A 15133-nucleotide genomic window follows, 5' to 3' on the forward strand; every position below is an offset into this window, starting at 1 on the left:
TCAGTCGCTTCCGATTGCAGTAACTAGAGATGAGCGAATTTACAGTAAATTCGATTCGTCACAAACTTCTCCGCTCGGCAGTTGATGACTTTTCCTGCATAAATTAGTTCAGCTTTCCGGTGCTCCGGTGGGCTGGAAAAGGTGGATACAGTCCTAGGAGACTCTTTCCTAGGACTGTATCCACCTTTTCCAGCCCACCGGAGCACCTGAAGGCTGAACTAATTTAAGCAGGAAAAGTCATCAACTGCCGAGCCCAGAAGTTCGTGATGAATCGAATTTACTGTAAGTTTGCTCATCTCTAGCAGTAACCTACAGCAAAACACCTATGTATTTGCCTTCTGTCACTTTGGAACCTATGTCCTGGATGGTTTCATTGATGTAAAGGAGCTGCAAAGAATCACCTGTGTATTACAAGGAGGTCGCTGTTAACAGGAAGAAGAGTTGGTTAGCTCTTCAAATTTTATCCGCCAAATCCTCTACAAATCCGATTCAGCCTCAGCTTGTAAAGCTTGTTCCTCACTGCAGAATGAGTTAACATCCCCCCCCCTCCCCATTCTGTAGACTTGGCAAGTACACACAGGTTCAGCTTATCCCACTCAGAAACACCTGCTAAGGTCACCCTGCCAAGGGCCAACCGATTCGCTGGGCTGCGATGAGCGAGCAAACAAAAGCTTCCTCCAGCAAGAATGTGCCTGCCTGCGACGCGAGGGAGCAGGTGAGAGGCAGCCGGCCTTGCTCTCTAAAAGAGAGAGTCGCTTTTATGGCTCCAAGGCAAAATGCGTGTAAATTAACTCCTTCAGAATCTGCCAACATTGAATATCAGGTGCACAAAGGTAGAAGAAAAATTAACACCTAGCCTCTTCCTTGCACCTTGCTTTGTTTTTCCATGCCTTGTTGTTGCAGTATTGGCGCACTTTTTTCCCCTAATGACTTTAATGGGTATTAAAAAATTTCTTTGGGCTGCTGCTTCTTATCAAAACCTATTGACAGTCTGACAAAAACACATGCATTAGATGCATTTATAACAAATAGCATGAACTAGATCTTGGGGCTTATACACACCCTGGGTTATTTCAACTTCATTTTGTAAATGCTACTGCCTGAGTTCTGTATAGAATCTGTCATCATCCTCCTGAAAGACACCTTCAACAGTATAAACAGAGATGACTATGTAAAAGACCATTGGCACTCAATAAATGGATCCTTTACATGGTCCAATGATTGGAAACAGAGAGCTGCAAGAACTTATTGCTGGATCATTCTCACGTCCATTCCCTTCAATTTTGTTGGTCAAATATTCCCCCCGGTTTACATGAGTGTTGCCGAAAAATTTTGATGTGATCCGTCGAATAACCAGAGTTTGCTCATTCATTGGCTGATCACTGAGCAATAATCGGGCCAATCACTGCCCCACGTGGAATTGCCTTAATCAACAATGCGCTAACACTGCACTGCTGGAGGCTTTTTACTATCCCATTGCTGTATAAAAACACATCTCTAAATCTATCAGTACATGCTCTGTTCACACTCCGAACCAGCAGGGGGCAGCAGGGAGAGGTGAGGACCTGCCACCTGCTGTCAATTCCAGCTGTAGAGCCACAGGTTGCAGAGCATTGCTTTAGACCATTAGGTTGTTTTCACACATACAGTATGCATATCCTGTGCATATTTAATGTGCAGGATTTGAAGATGCAGATTTTATGCTGCAGAGTTCAAGGTAAACTAAATGACTGAACACAGCTTTAAATATGCAGATTCCAATACTGCGCATCATATATGCACAGGATACTGTATATGTGAATACACCCTGATGAGTTGATTTCAGTACCTGTATTACATGCCATACATACATGTATTAAGCCCCCTACAACAACAGGTTAACAGGTCCAGACTACTCAGAATCCTCCCCATCAAACCCTACACACCGTACTCATTAATCCTAATCTATCTGCAGCACCCAACGGAGCATTTAAACCTTTGCAGTGAGGCTTTGTCTCAGCTCCGCTGGCGAGGCAGCTCCGGAGAGCTATCATCTGGTAAACCTTTCCCATCCATAATCCCACCGGGGAGCAGAGAACAAGAGGCATTAATCAGCTGCATGAGGGGAGCCCACAGATCTGCTTCTACTACAGCAGCAAATGGGGCACAGAGGGAAAACATAATCATACTCCATGCAGAGTCCCTGGAAAGCCTGGTGAATGCAAGCAAATCTTGCATATAAAGATCTGCACCATCTGCACACCCTTCCGCTGGCACAATTCCTGTGCTGCCACTCACCATGTCTTAAGTGTATGTTTTTATGTGCAGAATAAACTCTCACTTCATTGCAGCAGTAAAACAAGTGTTCTCCTCAGGCTTTTATCTCTGTGATAAGAGGAGCGGCTGCTGCCATATGGAGCAAAGGTGTAGGGTAACTACAGTGCCGCAACAACAAGATGACTGCTCCATGTCCATACAAGGCCCACTCATCACTGACCGATGGGGTACAATGCCTAACCCGATGAAATGGCATATCTAGTCTTATGTGAATAATGATGAATCTTTGTATAATACCCTTTCTGCAACTTTATTATCTATTTTGTGCTACTTTTCTTCATATTCAAGATCTCTGATTGGTGTCATGCACATGCAGAGCTTGAAACCTCAGTCAGAATGAATACTTCTCATAGGTCTCTGTCACCTAAATGTATAAACAGCACAAATGTCCTTCCTGCATTATAGTTTGCCACAATGGCCCTCATTTACTATTGGAAACCTGACCTGTTTTGTCGGGTTGTGCACCAGAAATTCTTTTTGCGCCAGAATTGGAAAAAACTCAGACTAACTCTCCATTTTGCTATGAAAACGTGAAAAGGGGCGTGGCTTATGGGGAAAGGGGCGTGGTCTCTGAAAAGGGGGATGTTCTTGACATTTTCACAAAAACCCAACATATTTACTAAGGTTTCCACATAAAATGTGGTGGATTTCAGCTGAGGAAAACCCGACAGATCAGAACATGTGTAAAAAAAATGCAAAGTGTAGGGAAAGTGGAAAATGTAGGGAAACCTTAGTAAATACCGTGGGAAATAAATTGTAGGGAATTAAAACCCACAAATAAACCTACACTCCACTCTTAGTAAATGAGGGCAAATGTATCAGTGTAGGCACTATACATCAATCTGGAGTCCAAGCTATTTACTTCACAGAGGTTTGTTTAGAATGAATATATTGTTTAAATGGGCACTCTCATTAAAAAAATTTTTGCTATTGCACACTTTATGGTAAATAAAATATCTTTCTAATGAACTTTGTTTAAAAAAAAATAACTTTTCTATGTTTTATTTGTGTTTAAAAAAAGCTGCCACAAGGTGTCTCTCTACTTGTCCAGAGCACATTTTCCCCCATCTTTTTCACAGACTTTGGACTCCGGCTGGCCTGGCAGAAGTCCAAAATCAGGAAATGCTGAGGGTGTGTGCAGCCTTATCCAGTCAGAGCTCATCTCACACACTGAACTGCTCTGGGCTGTGTGAAGCAGAGTGAGGGAGGAAGTTCTCCCCTGTATGGCTTCAGATGATGTCACGCCTGCTGTGAATCTGACTGAGACTGAGCGGAAAATACAGAGCAATATCAAGGTAGAAAGCCAACAAATAATAAAGATAAAGGCAGGGGGTGGTTTATCATTATGGGGGCAGTGAACTGGGAGGATTATAAAAACATCTCAGCTGTAAGGAGCATTTGCTCAGAACGGGTTTTCAGCCTTGGAAATAAACAAGAATTTTCCCATTCATAGACCGCAAACAGATCTAGAAAATAGTTAGGAACTGAATTATAAAGGCTGAGATTTAATAATACTGTCTAATACTAAGGCTACTTTTACACTGCTGTTGCTCCCTGTTGAGTACGGCCGTCAAAGTCACTTTTTTTTTCTGACTTTAACAGCCGTTCTCTAAACAGGGAGCAACGGCAAACAACGGGTCCCGGCGGCTCCCGCGGGGCACTGTTATGAATAGCAGGAGAAAAAGAAGGCATATGCTGTAATTTTTCTCCTGCTATTCTGTAGCGGCCGTCACACTGCTGGGCACCAACGACAGTGTGAAAGGGGCCTTACACAGTGTAAACTTAAGGTTTCGTTATCTCTCCTGACCTCCTCATTTGTGTTTTTGATGGAAAGGGGGGGGGGGGGGGTAAGCCACATCCAGACAGCTCTGATGCTGGCCTATTCCTTCAAAAACAAAAGGGTCAGGAGGCAGACATCCATCATGCCCGACCCTTCTCACCACTGACATCATTTGTCAGCAGTGAGTCAAGAGGTCACCATACACCATAGAGTCCGCCAACAGAGGCAGGTTCAGCCAACTTCAGTATAAGGTGTATGTGCCACAGTTATTGCTGTCTGATAAATGTGGTGCATCTTTAGACTCAGTTGTTTTTATACCAAGTTTTGGTTTACTTTATGCCAGTTCTGTTACAACAATATTTTAGCATATAGTGTAGAGGAAGAGTGGTGCAGTTCGCCAATAGCAGCAAATCAGATTGTACTTTTATATTTCAGAGGCCTTTTCAAAAATGAGAGAAGCCACCTGATTGGTTGCTATGAGCAACTGCACCACTCTTCCTCTACACAGGTTGTGATAAATCTCCCCCATCAGGCCCCATTTCAGATCAGACCCCATTTCTTTTTACACCAAGTCACACTACCTAGTACAGAAAGGCTAAAAAAACTGACAAAAGTCCAAAAAACAAAAGTGGTCTAATGTATACCACTGTTTTCGGCACATTTGCAATTACACCTTCTATAACGAAGACAGGATCCACCAGAGTGATATTCCTACTGGTGCCTATATCAGTAGATCATGATACCCCTTTGCATGACTGGTCTCATATATATATACTGGCTATAAACTATTGCAAAATTCAGTGTTCCTGTGCTAACATCTAAAGCTGAAGTGTTCAAATGGGTATTATCACATACAGAAAATGAGTTAACTTGTACAGTGGACCATAAATGGGTTAAAACTTATTTAATGTGTATAAATACCAGGATGATGCCAGTGCACACAATGTGGTTGTGAATGCATGTTATGTGGACTCCAGGCTTTCATCAGTAGAATAGAGCCCTATCCACCCACCATTTCTGCCCTTTCTGCCCAGGAATAAGTAAAACACAGCGCTGCTCATTATCCAGCATGTCAGAAAGCAATAAGCTCATCTCCTGAAATGGCTGTCATATCGTCACCTCTTTCACACCCTTCCCTGCTAGAGACACAGGGGGAAGACAGGCGCAGCGCCAAAGCCACTGTCTCCAATGTAATTCACTGTGCCCTGCAGCCGTCAGTCTCAATGAAGACGCAACACACTATGAGAGTGACGTAGGAGAGAGAAATAAATAAAAATTATATATATATGTACTTAATGACAATGAAAAAGAAAAAGAAGAGGAAGAGTGGAGAAAGAAAAGGAAAATGACGTTGAAGATGAAGAAAAAGAAGATAAAAAAGAAGAAAAGGAAAAAATGGAGGAAGAAGAGAAGAAAAATAAGTATTTAGGCTTAGAGAGAGGTGAAAGAAGGGTTAAATGACGAAGAGGAAAAGCTGGTAGAAGAAAAGGAAAAGAGTAAGAAGAGATGGAAGAAGGGTTGAAAGAAGAGGAAGCGATATATGTGCAGGAGGACTTAAAGGGGTACTCCTCCCCCAGACATCTTATTCCCTATCCAAAGGATATGGGATAAGATGTCTGATCAGGGGGCATGGTTGTGACGTCACGAGCGGGGTGTGACCGTGCCGTCATGATCTTCCGGCGTTGCACCCGACGCTCTAAACAAACGCCGGGTGCAGCGCCGGAGGATCGTGACGCCACGGCCACACCTCGCTCATGACATCACGGCCATGCCCCCTCAATGCAAGTCTTTGGGAGGGGGGCTCCATGCACCGGATGTGTGGGGTGCCGCAGCAGAGATGGGGGATAGGGGATAAGATGTCTAGGGGAAGAGTATCCCATTAAAAGCTTCCAAACATACTCAGCAGTGTTAGGAAGCCCCATAGAGAACAAACACAACGCTATCACACAAGGTTCACTACATTCATTCTGGGACACTGACCATATGTTGCGAGGGCCCCAGCAGTAAGACCACCACAATGAAGCTAGTTTTCCCCTATCCTTTTATGGGAGATAACTTTGCATCTTGGGATAACCGCTTTTGTTTTTTCTCTATCCAACCCAGAAGTACAAATCTCTCTCCTGTCCTGTTAGTTTGATACAATATATCCATGCAGGTAAAATAGAACAGTCTGAAATGAAAAATGTGGACACTAGACTGATACACTGTAACTAACTCTCTGGATATAAGAGGCTTGTGCTGCTTTTCTGGATAGAGTAAATGTTTAGCTTTGAAAAGCAACAGGTCAAAATGAGTTTTCAGTCTCTGGATGTGAACAGTAATCTTCTCAGGAATAACCAGCGGAACGGCTGCGCCGCCAGTGTCCTGCTCAGGTCCCCAGCTGCAATCCTCTTCCTGTGATAAAGCATGACGCTTGAGCCTGGAGTGACATCGGGGTATAGAGTGCCAATTGCTGATGGAGGCAGGACATCGCTGTGGCTAGTGATTGGCTGAGCAGCAGTATGACACTCTGGGCCAAGTGTCATGCTTTCTTTCAGAAAAAGGATCGCAGCTGGGGACCACCAGAACACCAGAGGCAATGCATAAGTGCTGGAGGGGAGTACGTTTATTTTTTTATATACTGTAGAAAGGGCATTCTTCTAAACCCTTACCCCTCCCACCAGATAACCCCTTTAAGCCTTATATAGAAAAACTAGAAAACTACTTAAAGAGTACCTGTCATGATCTTGTTAAACTTTATAATCCTCCCAGTTCACTACATTTATTTTTATTATTTCTTAGTTTTCTTTATTTTCTACCTTGATATTGCTTTGTATTTTCTGTTCAGTCTCAGTCAATTTCACAGACTGGGAAGGGGCGTTCCTCAGCAGGCGTGACATCATCTGAAGCCATACAGGGGACAATTTCCTCCCTCACTCTGCTACACACAGCTCATAGCAGTTCAGTGTGAGATGAGCTATGGTTAGCTAAGACAGCGCCCCCAACCCCCCTTAACACTCCAGAATGCATTTCCTGATTTTGGACTTCTGCCAGGCCACCAGGAGTCCAGGGGGTGTGGGGTGGTGGGTGTTCGGGGAGAATGTGCTCAGGACCAGTAGGGAGACACCTAGTGGCAGCTTTTTTAAACACAAAACATAGAAAACTTCATTTGTTTTAAACAAAGTACATTAGAAAAATGTTTATTTGCCATAAGTAGTGCAATAGCAAAAAAATGATTAAAGACAGTGCCCATTTAAACCTGAAAATCCAGCTACTAGTCTCTCAAGTCTGAGGGAGAATGTAATGTTCAGTGAAACTAAAACTACAATGCAAGTCTTGGACATGGACGACAAGCTGTATGACCTGGCGCAAGAGCTGACATTTCCATGTTCATCTCAGTGTACCAGATGTGAATGTACTCTGATATGACCCTGGCTGACAGTTCTGCAGGAAGCAGCCAACCGGTTTGATGCCATCTGAGAACACAGAAGTATTTTCCTCTCAGAAACTTGTGATAGTATATGAATTATATACATAAAAATCTCCCCTGAAGGAGCAGACAAGACATTTCACTCTAGCGATGACAAGTGAGCTCCACCGTCTCCTGAGCTGGGAATTCAATTCTCTGCATGACAACCTCACAAGATGCACAGACTGGATTAAAAGGGTTAGAAGCCTTCATGAATCATTGCACTTTCCTGTATTCCAGCTTATAATGTCTATCAGCTCCAAACCCGTCCTCAAAGCCCTCTTTAACCTGATGTCTCCCAAGTCGATATCTGGTGCAGATACAAAACGGGTCCAAGAGGTCTCCTGCTATAACTCCCAGAATTCATGGCGAATGATTTGTGAATCAGAAGAATCATAACCTATAAGTATTGTACAGTAATAAATAAATAAAAAGACATGTCCAAAAATACAAATTAGTATTGAAAATAAGCAAAATCAACTAGGAGATTTAGTAGAAAAGCGTTGGGAGCAGGATTTAGATTTGGGAAACCTCTCCAGACATGTATCTATGTAATAGAGAATCAGTATACAGGAGTAGGGATGTAGGAAGGATGGTGGTTATGGATGTAGAGAGGGAGAGATACATATGGAGGGATGAAAGATGGGTGGATATGGATGGAGGGACAGACATGAAAGTGGAAGAGAGAGCAGTATCTTAGACACAAAAGTGATCATACAGGCGTGTTCTGCACTGTATTCCCCTCCACAGGGACATTTAGGAGGGGGCAGCCTGAAGAGTGTTGTGCAACACACACAGACTGAGATGAATGGAGAACTTAATGGAGCAGTGAGACAGAGTAAGACATTAAATGGCACATTAATAAGATGGAAGGAGCCAGTGACAGAAGTGTGAAGGGAGCTGGAGACTGAGCAGATGCAGAGGTGACAAGGAGGTAATTATACAAAGCAGAGAGATGAGAGAGAGGGAGCGAGGCACAGACGAGGCAGATGACAGGAGTAGCCAGGGCGCAATGACCGGGAACCACACATGGAGACATCACTAATATGGGCTGATGCTGAGACAAGTAGAGGGTGACACAATGGGGGGAGGGCTGATAACAGCAGACATCAAAAATCAAGAAGGAAAGAAAGAAAAAAGGCAATAGGAACATTTGTAGAGATGGTGATGTTCAGTCAGGGGGTACACTGTAAGGGGGGGGGACTACCAAGTACTAAACACTGAACTTATGCCCTAGCCTTCACATGGTGGAGGTATCGACCCCATCCCACATTCAACATCTGTACTATATTACCTTATATTCTCCTGTCGTAAAAAAAATAAAATAAAAGAGAGAGGAGGATAGTTTGATTCAAATATTTCCCTCTCCTTAAAGACCCTACCTATGGTACCTCCTCTGTTCTATAATTCTCAAAGCCCCTCCCCTTTTCTTGACTTACCCACACGTTGCGTCACCCATGCTCTGCTGTAGCCCTCCATGAAATATTGAACGTATTACCAGGGCGCAGATGACGACAGGCGAAATTTATAAGGTTCAGCTCCTCATCCCTCGCTCCTGCTGCACCCACACAAACACATGAAGTATCTTCCTCCTGGGTCTCCCCCCTTCTTCCAAGACCGGATTCCAACTCCGAGCCACTTCCTGACCGCCTGTCTGTCTGGCACAGCTCCTGACTCACAGCAACGACTAATTTATTGACTGCAAATTAGGACCATTTTCCCTCTCAGAGCCAAGAGAGGAGGGGAGGGGATGGAAGCTCATCTCACCATGCCAGCCGGAACCTCAGCCCTGTTTAACCTTTCCAGCTCTGTGCTCAGTCCAACATCCCATAGCAAAAGGGAAACATTTATGTATTGTGTTCAGCATGAAACTGCAAAACCAAGCATGACAGAACTGTCAAAATACCAAAACGTTTCATTCATACTCCACCAGAAAAGGAATCTTATTAAACATATGTAGTAAAAAAAAAAAAAAAAAAAAAGATTAAAGGGGGAATTCATGAAGCTACACATACTGGTTTCAACCTTTAAGATTTTGCGCACAAAGTAGGACTTTTTCAACTTTACTCTAGGCTCACCAAGTGGGCAGAGCTTGGTATAAAGTGGGAGTGAGAAGGGGGCACAGCCTACTGCCAGACCAAATGTATTACAATTTATCACTTGTAGCTGAAATCTATGCTAACTCGGGGCTAGAGTAAATTTTAAAATAGCAGTGCACAGGCAGCTGTTGCAGTCCCTGCGCCTCTTAATAAATCATGCTAACTGGAATTTACATAAGACCAGCATATAAAACACTTTTCTTAGTAAACTCCCACTCTTATGGTTGTCCAATTCTCTTGACATAGCCTGCATTGTAAAGAAGGAGGTTCTAGTTGTCATGGCTATTTTCAGGGCTGTGCTTATATAATTACATGCAAATGCAATGGCCCAGATTTACTAAAGCTGTCTAATCCTTAAACAGTAAACTTGGACTAGACAGGCTAAGAATGTGCCAGATATCCAAGCAGCTCAGCTTTTTTTTTTTTTAAGTTTTTTTTATAAGCCTATTAGTTATGTCAAACTGCGCCAGAATTCTGGAACAATTCTGGTGCACAATGTAGCACCGTAAGCCATGCCCCTTTGCCATAGCAATGCCCAGCTTGTCAGACACAGAGGAAAAAGAAAAAAATCTAGATACATAACATGCCTACCACATGCGATTCCTATACGCAGCAACTGAAGCAATAAAGATCACCCTTAGAGTGGCAGCACGGGTTTGACAGTCACACCCCCAGCTGGTGACACCCAGTTGTCAGTAAATTCCTAGAATGGATAAAAAAAGGCACATGCAAAGATCTAAGAAAAGATACCCCTAGAATTGTTATTTCCTGAAGTATAAAAGCATTCATTAAAGCTGACATGTAAGAAATGGAGAGACATTTTTGGACGCAGAAGGCTGATCAATATATAAAGAATTCTGCAACTTTGTGTTCCAATTACTTATTCTTAAGATACCTGCTTGCAGTCAGAGAACTAATTCAAAAATAAGTAGGGTTTTCTGCAATTGTATCCATTATAGTTAATCATCTGTGTATTAGCATGCACTCTTTACTATAACAATTCGGACAGGAGAGGGATTTGTGATCTTCATTTGATATGGGGACTGGGGATGATTTCTATGTGTGAAGGGGGACATACTGCACAGTCTGGGGATAAGGGGGGGGAGACATAACAGACTGGGGATGATTTCTGTATGTGAAGGGGGGGAATACTGCACGGGTGGAAGTCATCCCCAGTCTGTGATGTCCGTCCCCTTATCCCCCGCCCGTGCAGTATATCCCCCTTCACACGTAGAAATGATCCCCAGTCTGTGATGTCCCCCCACCTTATCCCCAGCCCGTGCAGTATGTCCCCCTTCACACATAGAAATCATTAGGGAGGGGAGATGAGGAGCAGTGTACGTCCTTTCTCCCCTGCTCTTCTGCCTTCTTTTCCCCGTGGAAACTTGCGTCCTCTGAAGGCAGAGCAGGGGGAGGGGACATGAAAAGCCGTGTACGTCCTCTCTCCCCTGCTCTGCCTTCTTTCTCCCGTGCAGACCTTACACCGGACTTCCACTATGCTACCCGGAAGACTGGAGAAATCGTAAAAGATCCGTCCTCCTGCGAGTAAGCTGTGTGGAGCATCGCTGTGCCCCACAGCATACTCTGCTTTCTACCGGAAAGGCAGGAGGAGGGATCTGAAAAGATCCATCCTCCTGAGAGCAGGCTGTGCGGAGCATCGCTGCGCCACACAGCATTCTGCGTGGGAGAAACCATGATTACCACTGGACTGCCAGGGCTGACTGTGTCCTTCCCCCTCCTTCTCCAAAGATAAGAAGAAGAGAGGAGGAGAGGGGGGGGGGGGGGGCGATAATTGTTACAAATAAATAAATGAACATTTCTGAATGTATTAAAAATAAATAATCTGCAGCACCCCTAACCCCCCCACACACAGCACCTACCCCACACAACACCCACATAAACACAGCAGACCTCCACACAGCACCCCTCAAACACACACACAGCCCCCCTACCCCCCACACACAGCACCTACCCCACACAACACCCCATCCCCCACACACCCATATAAACACAGCAGACCCCCACACAGCATCCATAGCACCCCCCACACGCAGCACCCCTCAAAAACACACAGCACCCCACAAACACACAGCACCTTTCAAACACACACACAGCACTCCCACACACAGCACCCCTCAAACACACACACACCACTCCCACACACCGCACCCCTCAAACACACACACAGCACTCCCACACACCGCACCCCTCAAACACACACACAGCACTCCCACACACACAGCACCCCTCAAACACACACACAGCACTCCCACACACCGCACTCCTCAAACACACACACAGCACTCCCACACACCGCACCCCTCAAACACACACACAGCACTCCCACACACACAGCACCCCTCAAACACACACACACACAGCACTCCCACACACCGCACTCCTCAAACACACACACAGCACTCCCACACACCGCACCCCTCAAACACACACAGCACCCCTCAAACACACACACAGCACCCCTCAAACACACACAGCACCCCCACACACGCATCACCTATAGACACACACAGCACCCCTCACTCACACAGCACCCCTCAGACTCACACAGCACTCCTCAGACTCACACAGCACCCCTCAGACTCACACAGCACCCCTCAGACTCACACAGCACCCCTCAGACTCACACAACACCTCACACACACAGCACCTCACACACACAGCACCCCTCAAACACACACACACACACACACACACACAACAAAATATGTTAATTAGTTAAAACAAAAGATGTTAATTAGTTATGGCAACTGTATGAGCTGTTTTTTCTAAAGTTTAACCTCAGTATTCTGATTTAATTGCTGTGGTGGCACTTTGAGGAAAAAAAGTTGGCGTGCATTACGGTTTGGGCACTGAGGGTCAAAAAGGTTCGCCATCACTGGCTTAGAGCGTCGGGTGCAGCGCCGGAGGCTCGTTACGTCATGGTCACGCCCCCTACCATAGACTTGCATTGAGGGGAGCGTGGCCACGACATCAGAAGTGGGGCATGACAGTGACAACATGAGCCTCCGCCCGCATCTGCAGTCATCCGGCACGGAGCGCAGTTCGCTCCAAGCACCGGATCTCTGGGGTGCGGCAGCAGCTGGACCCCCGCGATCAGACATGTTATCCCCCCTCCTTTGAGATAGGGGATAAGATGTCTAGGGGCGGAGTACCCCTTTAAGCAACCGCTGAGTACAGGATCAACACCTGGTTAGCAGCCACAGGCAGGGGGATGAAAACAGGCTCATCTAACCTGATGAAGGGAGATGAACACCTGTCCTGCCCCGAGGGCTCTGAAATGACAGGTGAAGCCAGTCCTGCCTCATCCTACAGTGAAAACACCTATACTATACACACCTGAGGGCAACAGCCTATGCTGGATTCTGCTACAAACTCTTTTCTACTAGTTACAGTATTAGTAAGCATAAAGGGGGGAAAGTATAAGGGATCTATCAATGTGTTTGTGTGTGTGTGTGTACCCACTTCTCAGCCTTTTATTTTTTTATTTTTTTGCTGTTTTTAACTTATGCGTGCCAAATTTATGAAAACGGCGCACAGACTTTGATAAATTTTGCCCGAATGAAAAATCACCTCAGAACTTGCTGTAGGATGTCATTTTTCTAAGGAAGAGGTTGCATAAATGTGCTTTTTTTTTTTTTTGCATTATTTTTGCACCTTTTAAAAAAGACGCAGCTAATAAATCTCGTTCACTGCATAGTCAAGAACGAAGCACTGCATTTCACAGTCACTTTTACCAAAGTTGTATATTTTAAAACTGAGCAAAATCTTTGCGCATAACTAACTGCGCAAAAATCTTGTGCCAAATTTCAGCAAATAAATAGTCAAGAAGGCAATGATAAATCTCCCTCAAGGAAACCATATACAAATATCAGATCATTCCAACCAATGTGACCTGTCCGTGTATGATGGAAGATCCATTTTTGCACTCTAATTTGATAGCAGGGTTGCATAGTGTGACTGCTCTTACAGTAGAGAGGTTAATAGTGTGACTGCCCTTACAGTAGAAGGATCCACAGAGTGACTGCTCTTACAATAGAAAGCTACATAGTGTAACTGTTCTTACAGTAGAGGGTCCCATAGTGTGACTGCCCTTACAGTACAGAGTTCTATAGTGAGACTGCCCTTACAGTACAGAGTTCTATAGTGAGACTGCCCTTACAGTACAGAGTTCTATATTGTGACTGCACTTACAGTACAGAGTTCTATATTGTGACTGCCCTTACAGTACAGAGTTCTATATTGTGACTGCCCTTACAGTACAGAGTTCTATAGTGTGACTGCCCTTACAGTACAGAGTTCTATAGTGTGACTGCCCTTATAGTACAGAGTTCTATAGTGTGACTACTCTTACAGTACAGAGTTCTATAGTGTGACTGCCCTTACAGTACAGAGTTCTATAGTGTGACTGCCCTTATAGTACAGAGTTCTATAGTGTGACTGCCCTTATAGTACAGAGTTCTATAGTGTGACTACTCTTACAAAACAGAGTTCTATAGTGTGACTGCCCTTACAGTACAGAGTTCTATAGTGTGACAGCCCTTACAGTACAGAGTTCTATAGTGTGACTGCCATTACAGTAGAGGGTCCCATAGTGTGACTGCCCTTACAGTACAGAGTTCTATAGTGTGACTTCTCTTACAGTACAGAGTTCTATAGTGTGACTGCCCTTACAGTACAGAGTTCTATAGTGTGACTGCCCTTACAGTACAGAGTTCTATAGTGTGACTGCCCTTACAGTACAGAGTTCTATAGTGTGACTTCTCTTACAGTAGAGGGCTCTATAGTGTGACCTCTCTTACAGTAGAGGGCTCTATAGTGTGACCTCTCTTACAGTAGAGTGCTCTATAGTGTGACCTCTCTTACAGTAGAGTGCTCTATAGTATGACCTCTCTTACAGTAGAGGGCTCTATAGTGTGACTGCTCTTCCAGTAGAGGGCTCTATAGTGTGACCTAGAGTGCTCTATAGTGTGACCTCTCTTACAGTAGAGGGCTCTATAGTGTGACTGCTCTTATAGTAGAGGGCTCTATAGTGTGACTTCTCTTACAGTAGAGTGCTCTATAGTGTGACCTCTCTTACAGTAGAGAGCTCTATAGTGTGACCTCTCTTACAGTAGAGAGCTCTATAGTGTGACCTCAGAGTAGAGTGCTCTATAGTGTGACCTCTCTTACAGTAGAGGGCTCTATAGTGTAGCTGCTCTTACAGTAGAGGGCTCTATAGTGTGACCTCTCTTACAGTAGAGGGCTCTATAGTGTGACCTCAGAGTAGAGTGCTCTATAGTGTGACCTCTCTTACAGTAGAGGGCTCTATAGTGTAGCTGCTCTTACAGTAGAGGGCTCTATAGTGTGACCTCTCTTACAGTAGAGGGCTCTATAGTGTGACCTCTCTTACAGTAGAGGGCTCTATAGTGTGACTGCTCTTACAGTAGAGGGCTTTATAGTGTGACCTCTCTTACAGTAGAGAGCTCTATA

The 15133-nt window shown here is 44.6% G+C and overlaps 1 protein-coding gene across 4 annotated transcripts in view; it reads right to left on the reverse strand.

Moving 5' to 3' along the window:
• Positions 1-15133, reverse strand: part of GSE1 (Gse1 coiled-coil protein) — a 510276-nt gene that overhangs the window by 311320 nt on the left and 183823 nt on the right. The window contains exon 1 of one of the 4 annotated variants that reach the window (XM_056525519.1): positions 8984-9122. The exons of the other annotated variants lie outside the window; for them this stretch is intronic. Within the exon in view, the coding sequence (XP_056381494.1) occupies positions 8984-9023 (40 nt within the window). The 5' untranslated portion in view covers positions 9024-9122. Of the gene's footprint in view, positions 1-8983; positions 9123-15133 lie in introns of those variants that run through there. 4 annotated transcript variants of the gene reach the window in all.

Source organism: Hyla sarda, chromosome 6 (assembly GCF_029499605.1).
Source record: "Hyla sarda isolate aHylSar1 chromosome 6, aHylSar1.hap1, whole genome shotgun sequence".
Lineage (NCBI taxonomy): Eukaryota > Metazoa > Chordata > Amphibia > Anura > Hylidae > Hyla > Hyla sarda.